Genomic DNA, 20,806 nt, shown 5'->3' on the forward strand with positions numbered 1-20,806 from the left:
AAAGTGCCATATGCCTGCATTAATCAGACAAGTTGTAAATTCAGAGTCACTCAATTACAAATTAATACTGTTTCTCAGAGTATAAAGCAAAAGAAGAATCTGGGTCAATAGTTTTATTTTCCTTTCATGGCCAGTTATTGTAATATACTTTATTCACTATTAATAAAATTAACAGAACTACGTGAAAAATGAAAGTGTTTAATACATACTTAAATACTTTAAAGACTGCTCAGGAGAGCATCTGAATAGTAAAGCTATAATCCTAAGAAAAATGTTCAAGACACACACAAAATACTTCATATTGCTAAAAGAAACGTTCTGTGCTGCAAGCATTTAAAAATGGGTAAATTACTTTTATGGAATGATTTTGTAAGAGACTATTTTAAATGTTCAGGCTCTCAGTATACAGTGTATGGGTAAAGGAATATTTCCATAGAAAAGTATCTTTTTAAAATACTAAATACATGCAACACATGTTCCGTGTGTGTGTTTTCAAAGTGAAGATTTTATGATATACCGTGCAACACATGTTTTGTGTGTTTTCAAAGTGAAGATTTTATGATATACTTAATAAAACATTATTGGGAAGTACAAGTTCTAAAGGCTTATTGCCTTCACTGTGACAACATGCAAGTCTAAATTCTGGTCTTAAGGAACCAGTGGCAAAACTCTCACTGATTTCACAGAGGCTAGATAATTCTTAAAAACAGTACCTATTACGTATATAAGTAGTATTATATAGGCATATAACTAGACACCAGTTTCAGGACACTGGTAAGCTGTGTTGAGTATGCAGCATGAGTGAATTTTCATGTTCATTTCCAAGAAATGAACCACAGAACTTGTCTCACAACTGTGAAAATATTTTTAAATTATCCAAAAATGTTTTTTAAATTTTCTAAATAAATGTACTTATTGGTAGGACTTGTTTCATGATAATTTGCCATGGGGTCAAACTATAGACAAAGAGTGAATCTTCGTATACTACAGGTCAATGGCAGAATTCCCTTTGACTTCAGTCAGGCCAGATTTTCGTAACAAGGTTTTTGTTTTAAAAATGTTCGATGTCCCTAGCCATTGTACTATGCAGAATTGGGATTCCACTTTAGATTATCATTGTATAAGATTACGCTAGTTAGTAATGTGCCTGCAAAGGGCACACATTAAATAATATGGTAACAACAGTGTAATGTTCAGTGCAGCACAGTATTCTTTAGCTTTTCCTTACTTCCCCAAATTACCTTCAGAATACTTGTCAAGAAGACAGATGAGCCCATAAGGATAAAAATCATGAGCCCTGTGACTCTTTGCTCCCGGATTCCAAGAAATTTCGGCTGCTCCCCTGGAGCAGAGCACTCCGATTCCAGTTTTAAGCTATTCACATGGGAAATAGAGAGGACAGTGGCTGCAACAAACCACGGCAATCCCATAATAGAGCACACTCCAAGCATGACTGCCACCATGAGCAGGTCGAGGTGGTATCCACATCCTTTCTGTTAAAAAAAAGTAATGACAGCAAGAAGATATAATATGACATCTGAATTAAGGAGAACGCTCCCGGTAGGCATTCCTAATGAACAGACAATTAAAAAATATGTAACTTGTAGGAAAAAATAGCTTTCTTCTGTGTTATCCAGGTTGGGTCAGTGGTGATGGCAAACTGGTTATCTAAGGGGAATTCCTACTAGTTCACAAGAAATGCTTAATGTTATTAGACTCCAGTTATGAGTTAAGTGTACGTATCACAAATCCACTTTACAATGGGCACCAAATACCTTTCCTGCTTACAAAAGAGATATTAGTAAGACAATGTAAAATACATACATTTTCTGTTTTAACTAAATCTCTTCTGTGGATAACAGTAAGCAGAACGTCCAGCTGCACTGCCATTTTTCTACTACACTAATCTTAATAGATGCTCCATCCATCCTTACACAGAAGGCAGAAAAATATGTATTTTGGTTCTTTCCTACACAAAAATTCTGAAGTTAACATTTGCAAAGTCAGTTTATGCTCTAAAGTGCCATAAAAACACACTGATCCTTTTAACGGTTTTATAGATGGTAAGCACATGATAGTAATAAGTTTTCACTAATGTACTTTCATCTTATCTAAGAACAGATAGCTAGAAATTAAGATGAATTAAACCATAATTAAGTCTATATTTATTACGTTTATATTTAAACTATTATTAATATTATAATTAACATTAAATTAAACTATAAAATAATATTCATCATCAGGTATTGTTTTACTGGTTTTCTTATTCAATAGTTAAAAGTAGTGTCATAAATATTGATATGAGAAGTCAGTACAAAACCTTTGGGTTTGGATCATATATGTAGTAGTCAAATACACCGTAAATTTATCAACAGGAGGACGTTGCTTTGCTTTTGTAGTAGTGGATAAAACTCTTTGGCCAAATCTTAGACACATTTTAAAACTTGCAAATACAACCTGCACTTGAAAATGACCAACAATTTGCATCAAGCTTGGTTGTATAGATATCTGTTAACCATAGCTGAGAGGGATACTTCTCTTCAGTTTTACTAACTATCCAGGACCACCACACAGCTGCAAGCAGGTGCTCAAGCTATTTTCCTTTAAAAAATCAGGTAAGTTAGTTATCTCCACAAAATTTTGCAATACAGCAACAAATCCAATGTCATGGTCTGATGAAACAGTGATGTTCATGCAAACAATGTGAATTTGTTGAACCATAATTTTGCCTGTAAACCCATGCAAATGCTTTTTGACATAAAAAAAGTAACTAAACTAAACTTGGAAGGGTTTGCTACAGAGACTGCCAAAAGCTGAAATGTGCACTATTCAGAATTTGCTATGGGATGTATAAAAAAAGAGGGGAAAACGAGTTGGAAGCAAACAAATCACTTCTTTCTGAAGACAACTTTTACTTCTAAAATGGGAAGCGTCTGGGTTTATGAAAATGTAAGCCACATATCGAAATGAAAATGCCATCTTATTTGCTTACATTATTTAAAAAGGGGAATTCATATAAAGTAAAGGAAACAAAAAGAATCAACTCTAGCAACCTTCCCTCACTCCCCAAAAGTGCTTATGAGTCTTATCTCAAGACACATCTTGACAAACTCAGAGATGTGTCAAACACAGATATTAGTTACACGCACAATGCACTCAGAGAAAGAGTTTAATTCTAAATCCTAACAGAGACACCTTTTTTTACCTTCTGACACATTTATGAGGAATGTATCTGCTAATGCATACAGAATCCGAGAGCATTTCCTCACATTCATACATGATCTGAGGAACCTGACATATGGGAAGAAAAGGAAGCATAGCAACAGGTGATGCTACACCAGACCCCAGCAAAACTAAAACGCAGCAAGACAAGGGGGCAGCCAGGAGGACCATCTGACTCCCAGATGCCAGTGCTGAAAAAACACATTCCAAAGCTTGGCAGCAAATTCCTGCATCTGTCAAGTTAACCACATGCAATGCTATGGATTGACATGAAGAGCCAGGCTGACAAAGAGGGCAAAAAAAGAACATATCAAATGTCACAATCATCCAAGAAGAGGCAGTGCAAAGTGAAGGTTGCAAATGCATTTGCTAAAGCAACTTGGGATTGAATTGCTGCTTATTAAAAGCATGTCAAAAAAAGCCTAAGCTCGCTGCATATACATGTACAGAAACCTGCTGCTAGATTTTGCCCAACAGTTTTTCAGAGGGGTGATGTCCCTTTTTCTCTCTCCATCTGTAGGCAACTAAAGTGTTAGAGAACAGAGCAGGAAGTTGTCCTATGTTGTTTTAAGAACCCATTGTGCCTCTAAAGCTCAGTTTTATTCTCCTCCCTTCTTTAAGTGAGGAAGGGCATTAAAAAAAAAAAAGATGGGTAGAACCACAGAGAAGGATGAAGAGGGAAAAAAAATACAAAATAACCCCTGAATAGTTTTTCAAAATCCAATCCATTAAAACAACCCTGTCAATATCTGAAGAGGCAATTAATATTACAATACTTTAAGAAATTATTAACTTCCAGACTTTTTTCTTTAGGTGAACAGGTATCATACTTCTAATAAAGCATACAGGATAGCACTTTTCCTGATTCAGAATCTCTGTTCGAAATCACCTTCATACAGACTTCTATAAGGCAGCGAATCACTGACACAGAACTCAGGTACTACACAGACCAAGAGAGAAAAAGCGTAACAATTTAAAGGAGTGCTATGTAACACATAATAAATTAGCATACTCAAGTAGATGAGGGTATATTACATAACCTGAAGCAGAAAACGACAAGTGAAAATATAACTGTTTGACTGAATACCTTTAGTTTATGTTCTTTTCTATTGATAATGACAGCTGTGATCTGCTGGTCCATAAAGATAAGGATAGTACAAAGCAGGGCTGGAATTACAGCAGCTATCACTGTCCACCAAGGATTAGGCCCCAAAGGAGTAATAAACCAGCCACGATCATCTCTGGTGGGCTATAAAAACAGAGTCATGCATGTACAGTCAGAACTCGAAGGATTGTTTACATTTCAACTTCAAAGAATACATACAAAAACATTACTAAGATATGATTTCCTTTAAAATCAATCTATGTAGGAGCACAGAAAAATGCTAAATTTCCTATGATACCAAAAAGTGAGGTTACATATAATAAAATAATCTGGGGTATTACAGACGTGGTTGTATTTGATACAATGAACTTGGAATTTGGAAGGAGCCCCAGAACATTACAGTAGTCTAGGATTTGGGTTATTTCAGCCAGGTTGGTCCTCACACAGAAGACATCAGGAGCATGAAGGGGCCTGATGGGAGAGGACAGGCCACTAATCAGAGAGGTTGCATAGTACTTGATGAATATAAAAAATTCAGAATAGTATCACTATTCCCTGATGATGAAAAAATACAATAAACCCACTACAGCACACTACTTTGTCAAAATAATAAGGTAGTGCAATTTATCAACAAATTACCTTAAAAGCATTTGGAACCTGAAGTTTTGGTGATGGAATCCCAATGGCATAGTCAATTAAAACCATGGACAAAATAGTAAGAAAGACAGCAAAATCGCTGACAACAGATCGTACCTACAATTAATGAGAGAAATGACAATTTTAACTAAAACGTTAACGTGTGATTTAGGATTTATTTTTCTTCACTGTTTTAAGCCATTTTGTGCTTGCAGCTAAACCCATGCTTATTCTGACACAATTTTTCCAACAGACTAAAGATGCAGTGTCCACTTCACCAGCAGTTAATTGAATTTGTAATGCAGATGGTATTAATGTTTACGCATGACTAATGACAACTTTTGAGTTAAAAAAATGGCACACACCTTTGTTGGGAAGTATCGGCTAGTTTTGAACTGCTTCAGTGTGGACGACAGTGTTACTGTAGAAAAGAATAAGATGACAGACCAGAAGAGGACATCTGGAACATAAGGGCCATGATGACCACAGGCTCGTCCAACAAACTCTCCATGAAACTTTTTACACTCCTATCAGGGAGAGCAAAGTAGTATTGTTCTGAAAAATATCCATGCTTACACCAATATCTTCTTTCCAGTTACTTGCTAAATTGCAAGCACATTATATTACTAGAAATACTAAAATAATTTTTAGATATTTATTCTTTTAAAAATTAAAACTCCTAATGTTTGTATCTAGTCTGCACGGAAAACTCTCACACCCTCAAAATAATCTCTTTTTTTAACAAGTATTAAATGATGAAGTCACCAAGACATACCATAAAAAGTCATTAATGTAAAACTAGATTTATTTCACATTGAACAAGTACACTTATTTATTTTCTGTTTACAAACACAGATTTGCACTTCCTAATTCCTTCTGAGAGAGGAAAGCACAGTTCAGAAGCTACCAAGAGAAAGGCTGCTCCTGGTGCATCCTCAAGAACTCATTTTTTATTTTAACTTCACAGGCCAACCAATTCAAGGAAAAGCTACTTAGAATGTACAGTATTAGCCTAAAAGGGGACCAATACATTTAATACCACATGGGGGCAGCACATTCCACAAATTATCATTTTCTTAAAAAACGCAATCTGATAAAATGCCGCAAAACCCAAAATCTGTAACACTAATTCTATCCAACATATTATACGATCAAATATGCAAATACAGTAGAAAACACAACTAGTAATTCTCCAATACTATCCTTAGTTGTTTAAAATCATACTTTTTCCAAGGTAACAAGCAAGGAAGTAGAATAGCTCTAAAAATGTGAGCTACAAGCTCTGAACTCACAATCTTTTCCTTCTCCTCCCTGAATCCCTCCTCACACATTAAGCAAAAAGAAAACGCAGCACCCAGAATCAGAGATTCCAGGCAGCAATATCGCAGATCAGAATCTTTTACAATCAAATGAACTGGTTCATTTGCTCATCAGACTCATGCCACAATACTGTGGAGCTTGACATGTTATGGGAAACTTTGGCTTTGAACAAAGGCTGGCTTGAAAAAAAACCACAGTTGCTATTTGATGACTATGAGACAAAGGAATGCAAAACTTTTTATACTGGTATAGCAGTAAACCTGGGATAAATATGATGCACTCCTGACTGATGAAATAAAGGCTTTAGGTGGGGAAAAAAATTTTCAGGAAATCCAGAAGAAATTCTGAAGATTCTGGGACATCAAATAGAAAACTTGTCCTGGCCTGAGCTAAACCTTGATGCTGGCACAGCACATTTATCATATACCCACTGAAAAGGATTTTGACACCACCAGAATAAACACTTTGCTAATGCTCATTTTGTCCTAGATAGCAAAACAAATTGTTGGTCCTATTGTCATTTGTAAGAGAGCGTGTCAATCTAGATCTTCAGAAACTTGAAACTTTTAAATCCAACACAAGAAACAACAGGAAGAAATAAGCAGTAAAAGAAACAGTGGGGTGACGCTGAGCAAATATTTATAGGCAACTAGGTCTAATCTGGTGCTGCAATTCTCTAGAACAGGAGAATTGAAGTTTCCTGATGATACTTGCAAGAAATAAACACATAAAGTATGAAAAGTTTCAGTTATTTCTTCGACAACTACAGGAACTCATGGGAAAATTCGGTCAGTTATACTGCTACCCATGTAAACTCAAGTTTCGGTAATAAGCTTTTACAGAAGTTTTAAAGGGGTTTATATAATGCAGCAGGTTTTTTACATTTATAGTTAAAACAAAATCTGTTATTTTAAATCTCCTCAGCTGCAAATGTACTCTGAAAAACACTGTCAGAGATCTGAGAAAGTGAGAGGAGGAGTCTGCCCCTGCACAGATGCTCTTAGAGTGTGCTGCAATTTTGAGAATATTCATTCTGGATTGCTGGAATCCCTCAGGCCAGCAGTTCTCAACTTTCTCTCTGCTGTTGCCACACCAACAGAGTTGAGGAGCAGCCCTTGCTATAAAGACAGAGCAGCCATGGAAGGCAGCTCTTGTTAACCCATGATGGGAGGACACCAGCTCTTCTGCATTCCTGCCTTTGAAAGAAAAAACACTATCTGTTGGAGATGGTCTCCTGGATTGGCTTTTAAGTGCTTCGTTTGATTATGCCTACAATGGGGTTAATTTAGGTACATTTTTGAGAGAACCTTTCAGTTTGGTGTTTTTTGCACTCAATTCTCTTTGACTGTGTAATGAAATGATCCATTTGTGAGTGGTGGCCTGATCTCCATATGACATTTAAATCAAGTTGTAAATGTTGCTTTAAAGGCAGCAAACCTGAAGTACTAAATCCTTTAAACCTAGAAAAGTGCACCGTTTAGAAACAAGTTACATATCCATGCAAGGGCCCTAAACTGTTTGTAGCTTATTCCACCACCCCTGCAGAAAAAAAATTACACAGCTAAGACATACATAACACTAAAGGCCTCCGTAAGAGAAAAATTTGGTCACTGAACAGAAAACATTACAAAATTTCTCCCCTTCCTCTCCTTTATAGCCCAAACAGCTGTAAGAATGTTTTAGGGGAAATAAATACTTCTAGAGTCTTTCTACACAAGGGAACTTTGGTTTTGCCATCTGGCAGAATTAAGGACAAATCCGTTGTCATCTGACATGTTTAGACTTAATCTCAGTCAAACTCTTGTGCTAGTGTGTCAAGTTTCCAAAGCAAGGCTCAAAATGCACATACTTGCTTTAATGTGTACTATCAAAGGCTGCAACATGCTTACAAAAGGAGATAATGCTACAAAGTCTATGTTAATCTTTGTTCAGTTAAGTATATTTTCTGCTTTATTTGAACAAATATTACCAGAAAAAAAATGGTTTTCTCAATATATTTGCTGCAGTATGAGAGACAAAATTATTTATGCTTATGCATTTATTTATTAAGTTCCAATATTTCACTTACTGACACAGTTAGGTTCCCCCATGGCACATCAGATGCAGATATATTGTAGTCCTGCCAGTATTGTAAAGTTTTATTGCTAGGATGTTCTGGTTCCACACAATTGCATCTGAAAAGACAAAATCATATTTTTTTCCTTAATAATAAAACACGTATCAGATATTAATCCAAACTATCAGCTTTATGACATATTGAAATTGTGCTCTACTTTGCCAGATAATTTTAGTTCAAATTAATTCAGGAAACGCATGCTTTGAAGCAGTTTGTAGTTCAGTAGCTAGTGCTATTACTGGAGTATAATTTGCTGTGAGGTGCATATGCATATATAGTACGTAATGCAAGATATTTAAACCACTGTCCACAGCAGGTGTTTCCATCTATTTTCCTCCTATTCCACTGATACCTCCAAGCTTAGTTTGTAATACTGAGAACATGCCAATGCTGTTCCATCCCCTTATACCTAACACTTCTCTACATGGGGATTAGATACTATGGACTGTTCCAGGGTGATCCATTTCTCAAACAGTCTGTACCCTCTTTCTTCCCATTTACCAGAATATCTTTGCGTGCAAAACTGCCAAACTGCCCAGTCATCTGTCAGGGCTCTGCGAGATCAGCGAGATCACCAAAGGCTCTGTTAACTTTTTTGTCCGTTCATTTTCCTTTCCCCACAGCTGCTTTAAAAGCATGCTTTTCGTTTCAAATTGTGTATTTTAACATACAAAACGTGACGAGGCAGTGTGGGAGGACAATATTGCAAATAGGCAATTTAAAATCAAAATTAAGTCTTTAAAGTCTCTGAGGCAACTGGAGGAGGCTTTTTCTTTGACAAAGCCTTCAAAATATGCAGGATACTCCGTAGGTTCCAAGACGTCGAGTGTGCTTTGCAGTTCTCTTTAAATTAATCCTACTTTAAAAATCTATAGTACTATATATCCTGCTAGTATTTTAACATGCTTATGATGGCTGCAAATAAATTCTGTACTCTCCCTCCTGATAGTTTTCAAGAGTAGCCAGGGACAGGATGACATCTGACTATAGAGTGGAGAGCCATTAAGCATACATTTGCATTCCAGTTCTAGACATGTATCAGTTTATTCACTTAGCTACACCATCTATTTTCTCTGTGTCTGTTTATCTTTCCACAAAATGACAATTCTCATCTAGATTTGTAGTACTTCCTATATAAGAAATTCTACCATCTACATTATGAGTAAAGAATAGTACCACTGTATTTCAATTACAATACTACACGTGACAACAGCTGCATTTAATATATACATAGAGATGCAGGTTGTCTTTGTGCAACTCCTTGCTTTTATTTTAAATGCAGCTATTTACAAAAGAAAGAAAAAACCCTTACAGCCCATGAACAAAAACAAAAAAAAAAAAGAGAGAAAAAAAAAGAGTAAAAAAAAAAAGAGGAAAAAAAAAGAGAAAAAAAAAAAAGGCAACAGCTTTCTGAAAAATAGAGGGCCTGAGCCAAAAGCCATGGAAGTAGACTGGATCTTTCAAACCCATTTAGTATGCTTTGGATCAGGCCCCAAGTGCAGAATGAATGCCTGTTCAATGTCTAGTTTATAATATTACAAAATGGTTAAAATGAAGCACATCACTACTAGTGAGCTACGGTAGCATAATAAAGCCAACAAACAGTATGTCTGTGTTATTGCAAGGGAGTATTTGATGTTCATGCAACAATACAGAGGTGGCTATTTCGGGTTACTACTGTTTCCTGTGAGCACAGGAGCTCCCTGCCCCCTGATGTCCACCGCTGACTGCAGACTGGCCAGACGCTGGGTGATGGCCCTTTGGCGTTTGATTACAGTAGGCCAAGGTGACGTGGGCTGTTCAATCACAGTCACTTTCTCACCAGAAGGGAAGACTGTGCATGTCACCAACACTACATGGTACAGCTACACTTGCTGCAAACTGCAAAATTACATTTAAAAGTTAGAGATGTCAAAATTTTTATTTCCTTAGTCAGAAGCGTGACAATTGAAGCTATAGTTTAATACAGCTCATGTAATTCACCTTCAGATGAGATCATCACCCCATTTATTTCTACATCAATACCACCTTCCTCCTTCACAGCATTCCAGTCTGGCCTTTACCAAGTTTCACAGGCATTTACTGATGGCAGATTGTTCATCAGCAAGTGACTTGTGCAAACTCCACCCATGCAGACCAAAATCACCCTGCATCCAGCTTTCATCACTGAATGGGTGCAGAATTAGGCCTGAACTGTAAAGATGAGATCCTGCTTTCTACTGAGAAGATCATTATATAACATTATATTGTTTTTAATATTATATGTCTTTTGGCAACGCTGACATTTTGATGCGAGTTTGTATCATGGTATATCTGTGTTCCAGCATCCCACTAACTGCTTAGCATTATAGAAATGTGAGATAAGAAGATACTCCCTGTCCAGCCAAGAAAATACAACTGGAGGTACAATTCAGTGCCAGAACATGAAAGATTATCTACCAAAACATGACATTTCATTACAGATGTAATTGGTTCAATGATGACTATTTCCCAACACAACTGACCTGCAAGGAGAAGCTTACATTAGTGAAATAAGGCTTTCTACTTTAATCTTTTAAAACTTTTAGTGTCTTTCATTGTCATTTTTTACTCTGAGAGGTCAGCTCTCAGGAGAGGTAAAATACACTGAATTGTTAACCACTAACTCATCTATTTTCTTGATAAAATATTCTCAGAAGGCTGGAATAAGTCAAAATGTATTTCCTCTTGGAGGTTCAAATGCTCTTAAGTTCTTGTAAAGTTGTTTAAATTGCTGAGTACTTGCCCACTACAAGAGTTCTATGTGGAGTTTATGCTATTACCAATGAGTAAGAGACTATACATACACCTATAAATATATTTTCTAAGAAACATATTCAGCTCCAAATACAGTACCAACTTAGCAACGTACTCCCATGCCTTTTAGTGATAAGGAGTCAGCAATCATCTTTGTTATGCTAAAACATAAAGAACGATTGATGTGATTCTCTTTCATCATAGCTAGGAAGAAATTGCTTTTGTCATGGCTAGAATATAGGCAGGGAAGAATCTGACATTGGTTGTGGTGGCAAAAGCATAGGTGTCACTATAGTGAAAACAAAATAAAAAACCTCTGCTGCCAATCTCACAACATACCATTTCATCACACTGATGACAGAACAATTTTTTTCTCATCTTTGCTCTTTTGGCTACTGCAAGATGCTGTGATCTCCTGGGAGCCATTCAGATGTCTAAACATGGGTGTCTATATACCCCATGGTATCTGTCACATCCATGATGAGTTGGCACATACGTGAGAGGGTCTATGGTGACTCATGTCTTTGTTTTCACAGCAGCTGGAGGGTAAGAGTTCTAAAATGACACTAGATACCCAGTCATAGGTCACTCTTGTCTGTATTTTAAATGTCCATATTTTGCAATTAGGCAAAAATCAGTGGAGCTTGCTTTCTTCTAGGGTATTTAAACATGTAATACACCCTATTACAAAGTGCCTTATAAATCTAAGGTAGACTAATAAATCGTTTCAGACAAGACAGTCTTCAGGAAACTGCAGGAGAACTGCCATAAGGTAAGAACTGACAAAAGGAGAACAGAAAAATAATGGCCTCAACCCGCTAGCAAGAAAAATAACCAGAGCAAGGAGTCTTTATCATCTTTACATCTTCCAAGGTACTCAGGAAATCTCTGGCAAATCAGGATGGGGAACAAAGGTAGATTAGAAATAAAAAATTTTAGGACTGGCTGACAAACTGGTATCCTCTGAAGCCTGTACTTCTCTCCCTCTTACAGGAGGATCAAGACTTCAGCTAAATTTTCAGCACCAATCTGACTGTAATAGGCAGTATAGGTCACTGATGGCACTCCCTTCCCTTCTTTCTCCTCCCAACATCCCCACATTTTTCCTAGCTCTTTTTGCCTTTGTTTCATAAGTCTTCATTTCATAAATTTCATTAATTTCAGGCAGCCATCATAACTTCACTGTGTGCAACTTTTCCTACAATAGTCCTGTTTTCAAAGAACACAGCTAGGATTTGACAACAGCAGCTTCAGGACATCTCAGACAACTAGCAGTGTTCTTTGCTCCCCAAAACCGAATAGTTATTACTATCCTTAACAGCACAGAAAAGACTGTCCGTACGATCCCTCTTTATTTGGACAACTGGAAGGGAATATGGGTTAGCAAATCAGAAACCTGTTGTTTTATATGTAAAGTTGGTGAATATTTTCCCCCTCTTTTATGAGCAATAAAAGATAAACGTTGTTGCTCAACAACTAGTCAGGTGAAAGGTTCTATACTAAAACCACTTTGATCCTGACTGTAAATTTCTGTTTACTGCAAAACAAGAAACTTATTCCCTAGGCCTATTTATTCAGTTGAAATTAAGCTGGGTCTGGTAGGGGAATCCCTCTGATTTCCACCCCTTACCCCCAATTCTTTAGGCTCATCTTCTTCATTCTCTTCAACCTGTCGTGTGCACTCTCCTCCCCACACAGACTTTAAACATGCAGCATGGTGCTAGTCCATTCTGCTGCCATTACAGCCAGTATAAGACCTTCAAATACGAGCCTTCAACAGTGTTTTTGTGTGTAAATAAAACACACTTAAATGGTGCAGCTTCTTTGAAGCCTCATGGCCGTTCATCCCTAGGCAGCTTTTTGTTTTCAAGACTAGGAGGCACTTACTATTGATGATTTTATGCAATTCATAAGGCACTGTTTTGGAGCTCCTATTTTTCCAGCACGTACGTATTGCAAGCTACACCTATTTATACTAGCTAAGGATCTGATCTATAAAAGATGCAACTGCAGCTTATTTATGATTAGTCAACATACCATTTTTCCCTCCTAGAAGGGCAAATTCTCCTTCTGGCTCACTTAAGAGAATGAGATTTGCTCAATATGAATATTTATATAATTAAAAAAAAAAAAACAGGCAAGTATGACAAATAAGTTACAAAATGTGCTTGTTTAAACAATATGTTTCACTGAATATCAGAGCACATATTTGGTAATATGAGTAGGAAGTTTTTCCCCTAAGACACAGATTATGCTGTACAAGTGTGCTATGCACTGATCACATAACAGAATAAGAAGATGGTACAGAATCATAGAATCATCTAGGTTGGAAAAGACCTTTAAGATCATCAAGTCTAACTATAAATGGAAGGTAACAGCACTAATTTTGTTTTAAAAGTAAGGTATCAGAATATATGCATAAGTATTCTTTTGTTGTATTTACAAGGTTGAAAAAGCACATCAATAGCAGAATGCTATGCATGTTTAGGTTGTCTCCAAATACACCATTTTCATGTGAATTATGGGCACTCGCAGAGTCCTTCCTTTTGTAACAACTGCTATGGGAAGGGAACATCAGCAATATCATAGATGACAACTTCTCTGCTGTCCCATACCTACAACACCTGTATGTGCCTGGCATTATATTTACCATATTCATTCTCATGTAAACATTCATAACAACGAAATCAAAGTCTCAACGGAAAAGAGACTGGAAACAAAATAATTAATACTGATGGGAAAAGGACTTGTCAGTTAAGTTCTATTCTCAGTATCACAAAATCCTTTCAAGGCACAGCTGTCATGGCAAGACAAGATATTTTCTTCATTTATTCATGAGATCTGCCATCCTGAATTAGACCATTGAGTCATTAAGTTAAATAGCCCATCTCTGACAATCACGAACATCAGCAGGCATCCACGTATATTCTCTAAAGTTGAAAGTCTATATAGTTTAGTTGGAGAAGTTGAGGAGGAAAACAGAAAAGCTTCCAAAAGTACCTAGACAATGCACTGAGCAGCACAACAATTACGCACACACACAGAGAGATAAATCGGGGTGAGGGGCATGGGGGAGAGCAAACTGATGCTGGAGTGAAGAAATCTCAAAGAATCAGATTTCTCTGGATAGCACATCAGGAGGAGAACATTGTTCTGTCACAGGGAAAGTCTAGAAAACAGATTTATAATCACACTATAGTTTCATTAACCTTGACTGTCATTTATAAAGGTTGGTCTTTATTGTCTGCCTGGTGCAGTTTGCAGTCCATGCATTCTTAGCAGTACTACAGTAAGTAACTGTCATACATTGAAGTTAATGTGCAGAAAGTAGTGTACTTATGTGGGATATTGACAATTCATCTGAAAGCTTTCACTGAGAAATAGTTCTAGGATGTTGCTTCAACTGGCTTCCAAAATTAAAAAACCATAGGAGAAGAGATTCAGTATAATGATCATTCAGAAATAATATACTGTAATATATTATAATTCTATATGGTCAGCTTAAGTTTCGATTGTTCAGGTGTAATGTATCAATACACATAAATGTACTGTAACAAAACCACCCAAAAATTTTATGTAAGCCTTTCTGGATTTTAAAGGCATTGTGTAGACCAGCTATCAACTACAAACTGAATGTTGTGGAGAATTGCTTAACAAGGAGATCTGTTTCCAAAGTGGAGGGGATGAGTACTATGAAAGAATGAAGCAAGGTGGGTGCTCCCTGGGCTCAAAAGAGGGAGAAAGAGAAAGATGAGTCAATTGGGTTGGGCAGACATAGAATAAATGAAATAAAGAAAAAACATTTATGGTTTCCAGGGTTTGTCAAGAAGAAAAAGGGAACCAGCAGTTAAACTCACTGATGGCAGTTGCATGGTTCTGGGAAGAAGAGGGACATTCTCAAGGAAAGACACACAGGATATGGCACAGTTACTTAATTGTAGAGAAAAAAAAAACTATAAAGAAGGGGGAAAAAAATGTATGTACATATCTAAGTTCAAATAAATCATTACAGGAATTGGAATTCAGTTACATGCCTGAGATCCTAATGAGAAATTCTGTGCTGATCATCACTGACTCATCCTGCAGCTTAAGGAATACAGGGCATAAAACACCACAATTTGCATTCAATAATAGTGTATTTAGATTAAGTTATATAGATAATGAAAGATTTAAAACTTGCTTGGGCAAACAGTGGTATGCACAAAACTAATCTTCACAATGCCTCTTAGAAGCAATGGTTTCTATAACCTGCAAAAATACGGAGATTGACATGATCTTGGCTTCTTAATTAGATCAGAGTGGGATTTTCTACTCCTAATGCTTAAGTGCATGTCAATACCAAGACAGATTGCAATATGCATATTACTATGCCAAGAAATCACTTTAAAATTATTCAATGTAATCTGTTAATAATTGAGTAACTTCTGGTAAAGAATTATTAAAACCAGTATGAATTCATCACTCTGAGAAAAGAATTAATAAAAAACAAAAGGTATATGAAGTCCCAAGATCTAAGCAACCTCACACTGAGAAATAATTGACCTTTAGTATTCTAAGATAACTATCTTAAAATGCTTGTATTTTAAAGAATACTGGATTGCTTTCTAAATCACGTTCCTTTCATCCACAATGGCTTATTTTGTTCTCCTTTTGAGAACCTCTATTTTTAATCCACTCAGTTGTAGGGCCCTCCTTTCCTAGCAAAAATGATATCCTAATATTTAATATACACATTAAAGCTGATGTGCATCAGTGTTCCAGACAGGATTCACTAACTGGAGATATATTTGCTACAGGAAAAAGCAGGAGGAGGAGAATGCAGAAATAAGAGAGTTGCTATGCCAACCTACAAATGCTAATGGCATGACAAATACAAAAAGGTCACAGGAAGAAAAAAAAAAAAAGAAAAAGAAAAAGAAAGAAAGAAAAGCCCAGATCAAAAAGTATGTGTATTTTATTTAATAAACAATGCCGCTATCGTGTTTAAACTCCTTCAAAACAATGCAGTTTAAAAAGAAAAAAAAATGCAGCAAAGTAGCACACTGAAAAATCAGATTGTCTTTGTGCTTCTTTTGATTTAGCTCTTAAATGCCTTATTCTTTATCGTCCATATCACAAAGATACTGTTTTAAGAAAAAGTTACATATGAATGCTGAATGGATTTGCCTGCAAGTAGATCACCTGACAATTAGGGCCAATATTTCAACACAAAGTAGCAAACAAGTATAATAAAGAAAACGAGTAAAAAGTGCACTAGGACTAGTTCCACACTAGTTAGATCATGCAACAAAATATATTTTTGGTTTTTTGAGCTAGAATTCTGTAACAAACTCAGACTCCTATCTTCTACTTAAAAATTATAAATATGGATTTTTAAGAAATCTTTTAGGAGGACTTTCAGCTGATTTTCAAATATTTGAGTCTGCTTGATTAAAAAACAAAACCAAATAAACAAAAAAACCCCAACTGTTCTGAATGTTCTTGCTATAGTCTTTCTAAGGTTTGTTATGGCAGATACTAGTAAGGACTCCTATAAGTCTTATATTTAAGAGGAGATGCATGCAGTAGTCTTTTACATCAAACTCCTGCAACAGAGACTGTCTATGACAGAATTCAACGCCACCCAAAGTACAGAATGGGTTTTCTTTCTCATTTGAAATATGGTTCCAATCTGGTTGAAACACCAACCATTTTAAATTACTATTTTCTTTTTCTAGTAGCCCAAAGGACAGTACTAACAGCATGCCCATGACTTTTCCTAGGTCAAACTCATGTCTTCACCAGAGCAAAGGCAATGGTACCAGGATGTAGACAGACGACCTGTGGAAATCAGAGCATCCTTGGAAAGTCCATGCAAGAAGAGAGGAGGGCTGGCCACAGCATACACTGAAAGCTTCAAATATATACAGTGTCCTGACCTATTTATCATCAACTTTTTGAGTGGACAACAGGCAGAATACAGAAAACACAGACATTTTACAGTATAACCTGAGTTTTCTAGCATAGAATTGCAGATCCAAGATAAAGTTTTACATAAGCTTTGGCTGAGCATTCAAAGAGAAATGAGTTGCTCAACCTTTTGAAGTTCACCCATTGCTAATTAAAGAACTGCCAAGGCTTTACTAACAATTAAAAACTTGTCTTTAAAATCCCCAAAGAGGAAACTGCAAACAGCTGTTTTAATTAGCAAAACAGCAGATACTAATTAGCTTCTGTATCAGAGTATGCTGGTCCTTTAAGGACAGGACCAGTTTCAGCCCAAGTTTGTTACCCATTTAAACTACAAGTAGGACTGGAGTCAGATGCTGCAGAAAAAGCTTCTAATTCCTTGTGAAATCAATATTCCCCAACTTCAAATACACAAAAATGAGATTTTTATTTCAAGTAAGCTTTTATGCTTATTTGTCTTCTATTTTCTGATCTTTCTGGAACTGAGACATGTACAGACATTTGAGCAGGGACTGAGGGTTATTTGAAATGTCTTGTCCTGGATGATCACCTGAGAATGATAATTGTAATACCTTCACCTTCTGGGCAAATGGCCACTGTGTCTGGACAGAGTAATATGTGCATATCTACAGAGCAAACCCATGAAGTTCAGGTTGCACCAAGCCTGCTGTGAAAGCACTGGTCATTTGGGCAGCTGACATAGAGCTGCTCCAACAGAGCACATCTTTCCGTTCTCCCAACCCATCAGGGCTGGTTCTGAAGAACTGAGAAAAACTCAGATGAAGGAGAAGGAAAGGGAAAGAGCAGAAGAGGCTGGAATTACAGCTTTGCTGTATTCAGAGCACAAATCCTCGGAATCTGCAGATGTGCTCTTACAGGATAATCACTGTGCATACTGGTGTTTCCAACAATCAGTTTTAAGGGTAAAAAAATATAAGCCGCATCCCATAAGAACTATGCTGCCTACAGCATGTCTACAGCTAGTCATTTTGATATTAATGGGGTCAGTTGCCATGGACATGATATCGATAATAAATAGGATATTGCTGCAACTAGAAGATAAAACATAAATGCCTAAAGTTAAAAGTAATTCAAGAGTTTAAAAGTCAATTTATTTGTACTATCTACACAGAGTGAAAGAATAACTGAGAATGTAAGTATGAAATGACCCCATAAATAACTTCAAAACCATTATATCAAATAATTTTCATAGCTATATATGTGTTCGAAACCACCAAGCAACAGTCAAATCTTTCTTCCAAACATCTTGAAGACACTTGTCCTTCAGGAATTGTGTTTAGAAAATCTAAAACTGTCATGCTGGTATTCCCAGACTGTAGAACATGACAAGTCAATAGCTGTAATTGGAGGATGGCAATTGCTGCTCTTTTACCATTTCGCGTGCCCTGCAGATTCTACGTTCAATGAAGACAGTTACCAAGGGCAGGCAGTGAGTAAACACCATCCTTCAAAAATCAATTTGGGATTCTGATTAATGAATGGAATTTAAAATAAAACCAAAAACATTTACTTGTAAACATAAGGACTCTGGTGATAAAACACTTTCATAAAATATAGAGATACCTATCACTGTACTCCAAAAGAAGCAAGACTGTTAATCTTATTTCTCCGCAATCTCAAGCAATATCATGTGATTCAGCTAACCACGAATAAAACTAGCTACCCAGGAACCTTTACTTCTATTTGTGTTTATGCTTTTTATTACACATTTTAACATCTCAGCTCCACCTGCTAAATGGTTTCTGAATATTTTTTTTCTTTGTACAGTATTTCAAAATCTGTTTTTCAAAAACATATGAGACCATCATATTCTCCTTCCCTTTGAGATGACTACTCTGAAGTGGTAAAGGAAAAAAAAAAAAACCATAAACACTGTGTTAGATGAGGGTCTTTGGAGTAAAATGCCAACTACATAGAAGTTAAATAAGACCAGGATATAACCTCAACTGCATGCATGGTCTATTCTTGATCGTTATTGCTTTCTCTTAAAATTAATATTCCCTTGTCTACTGATTAAACTACTAAAGAGAAATAATTTTTTTTTCAGCATGATGAGAGAGTATGTCACAGCAGAACTACAGTTTCTATAATTTAACTCGTTCTGTGTATTAAGGTATATAATGTGCATTCAGATTCAGGATTTGCTATTTTTCTAGTGATAACATACACAAAGCTCAAATGTTTTCTCTGTTGCTATGTTTTGTTTTTCCCAGCTTAAAATGCAAATGAGACATTTGGTTGAGACACTCCTGTTTTTCCAGTGAACAGAAGATGTGGCGCTGTGCAAGCATTGTTCCTTTTGGGCCCCACCCTGCTCATGCAGAGGGTTCAAATGGGTTCAGTGAAATAATAACGACATTTCTGGAGGGGGATCTTCTCTGAAAATGCTTTTTAATGACATTTTAGTTGCTGAGGTGAACAGGCTTAATTGGCCTCAGGACAGACGAGGATCTTGTGCTTTACTAGAACAACATTTTTGTTCTCATATCAGAGAAACGTATCTATGAGTTTTTACTTCTAAATGAAACTATATTGATTAAAGCCATTCACTTTTCTATTCCCCAAGCAGAATACTACCTGTCAAAACTCCACAATAAAGTAAAGCTGCTTAAATTGAGTCATATTAAAAATCTTGTTATTAAGAACAAATTGATTATGACAAAAACAATCACCACTGAGAAGCACCTAACAATTCTAAATCCACTTCAATTCTTGGAGCTTGAACCTTAACTGCCAGAGAGGTTAAAATAAAGGAGGTACATCAAATTATATACTTTTTAGATAGGTCAATATTTCAATTTGGAAGAAAAAAAAAACCACAAAACAAAAACCACACAGATAAACATGATATAAAAACGTTGCCTGAACACCCAATAAAATATTATAAATCATCAGCACAAGGTTACAGTAAGAGATCATTGAGTTACACCTCATTAAATAAAAACGTGAAGACCTAAAGCTGAGGTCCCTCCAAGTCCTATTTTTATTCTAGGACTTCCAAGTTGCATGTGTGTAAGCTTTTCCAAACCCCAAGTCAAGATATTATTTACTTATCTTAAGTAAATGTGTACACATACCTCCAGTGATTACTACTTCCATATGCCAGCATCATGCCTAATTCAATAGCTTCCACATGTTAAGTTTGCCACTACTGCAAACTTTTCCTGCTGTGTACTGGTTTGCATTCCTCACACAGAAAGCATAACGTATGAAAAAAATCCCCAGTGTTAACAGAAGAAATCTTACTTACGAGTACTTTGTTAGCAGATCCAAATCATTATGCATGTTGATTGGATATGTCTCACTGAGATGAAACAGCTTCTCTAAGGCCTCATAAATGAAAATGATGCAGATAAGAGAAGCAAAAGCTTCTTCGGTAAACCGGGTAATGTAGCAGACTAGGGAGCTTGCATCTGTTGCAACAAGGATGATGCACAGGATTGCAGTCCACAGTCCAATGCTAGCTCTCAGAGAAAGGTACGACAACCCATACTCTCTAAATAAATAAATAAATAAATAAATAAATAAATAAATAAATAAATTTAAACACAGTTTATCTGTTGTCCAGCCACAGTAAATGGAGAAAAGCCAGCTCCAAAATTTCTTTTGCCTAGGGATGTGTGATTCTGGGGACAGCCTGAATCAGAAATTATTTACCTATT

At 36.3% G+C, this 20,806-nt stretch overlaps 1 protein-coding gene across 6 annotated transcripts in view; it reads right to left on the minus strand.

Moving 5' to 3' along the window:
• Positions 1-20,806, minus strand: part of SLC4A10 (solute carrier family 4 member 10) — a 192,495-nt gene that overhangs the window by 12,969 nt on the left and 158,720 nt on the right. For all 6 annotated transcript variants that reach the window (XM_075756822.1, XM_075756817.1, XM_075756819.1 and 3 more), the window contains 6 exons: positions 20,395-20,640; positions 8,352-8,457; positions 5,329-5,490; positions 4,967-5,080; positions 4,310-4,471; positions 1,242-1,493 (listed from right to left, as the gene is read on the minus strand). In XM_075756822.1, the coding sequence (XP_075612937.1) occupies positions 1,242-1,493; positions 4,310-4,471; positions 4,967-5,080; positions 5,329-5,490; positions 8,352-8,457; positions 20,395-20,640 (1,042 nt within the window). The remainder of the gene's footprint in view (positions 1-1,241; positions 1,494-4,309; positions 4,472-4,966; positions 5,081-5,328; positions 5,491-8,351; positions 8,458-20,394; positions 20,641-20,806) is intronic.

Source organism: Balearica regulorum, chromosome 6 (assembly GCF_011004875.1).
Source record: "Balearica regulorum gibbericeps isolate bBalReg1 chromosome 6, bBalReg1.pri, whole genome shotgun sequence".
NCBI classification, from domain to species: domain Eukaryota; kingdom Metazoa; phylum Chordata; class Aves; order Gruiformes; family Gruidae; genus Balearica; species Balearica regulorum.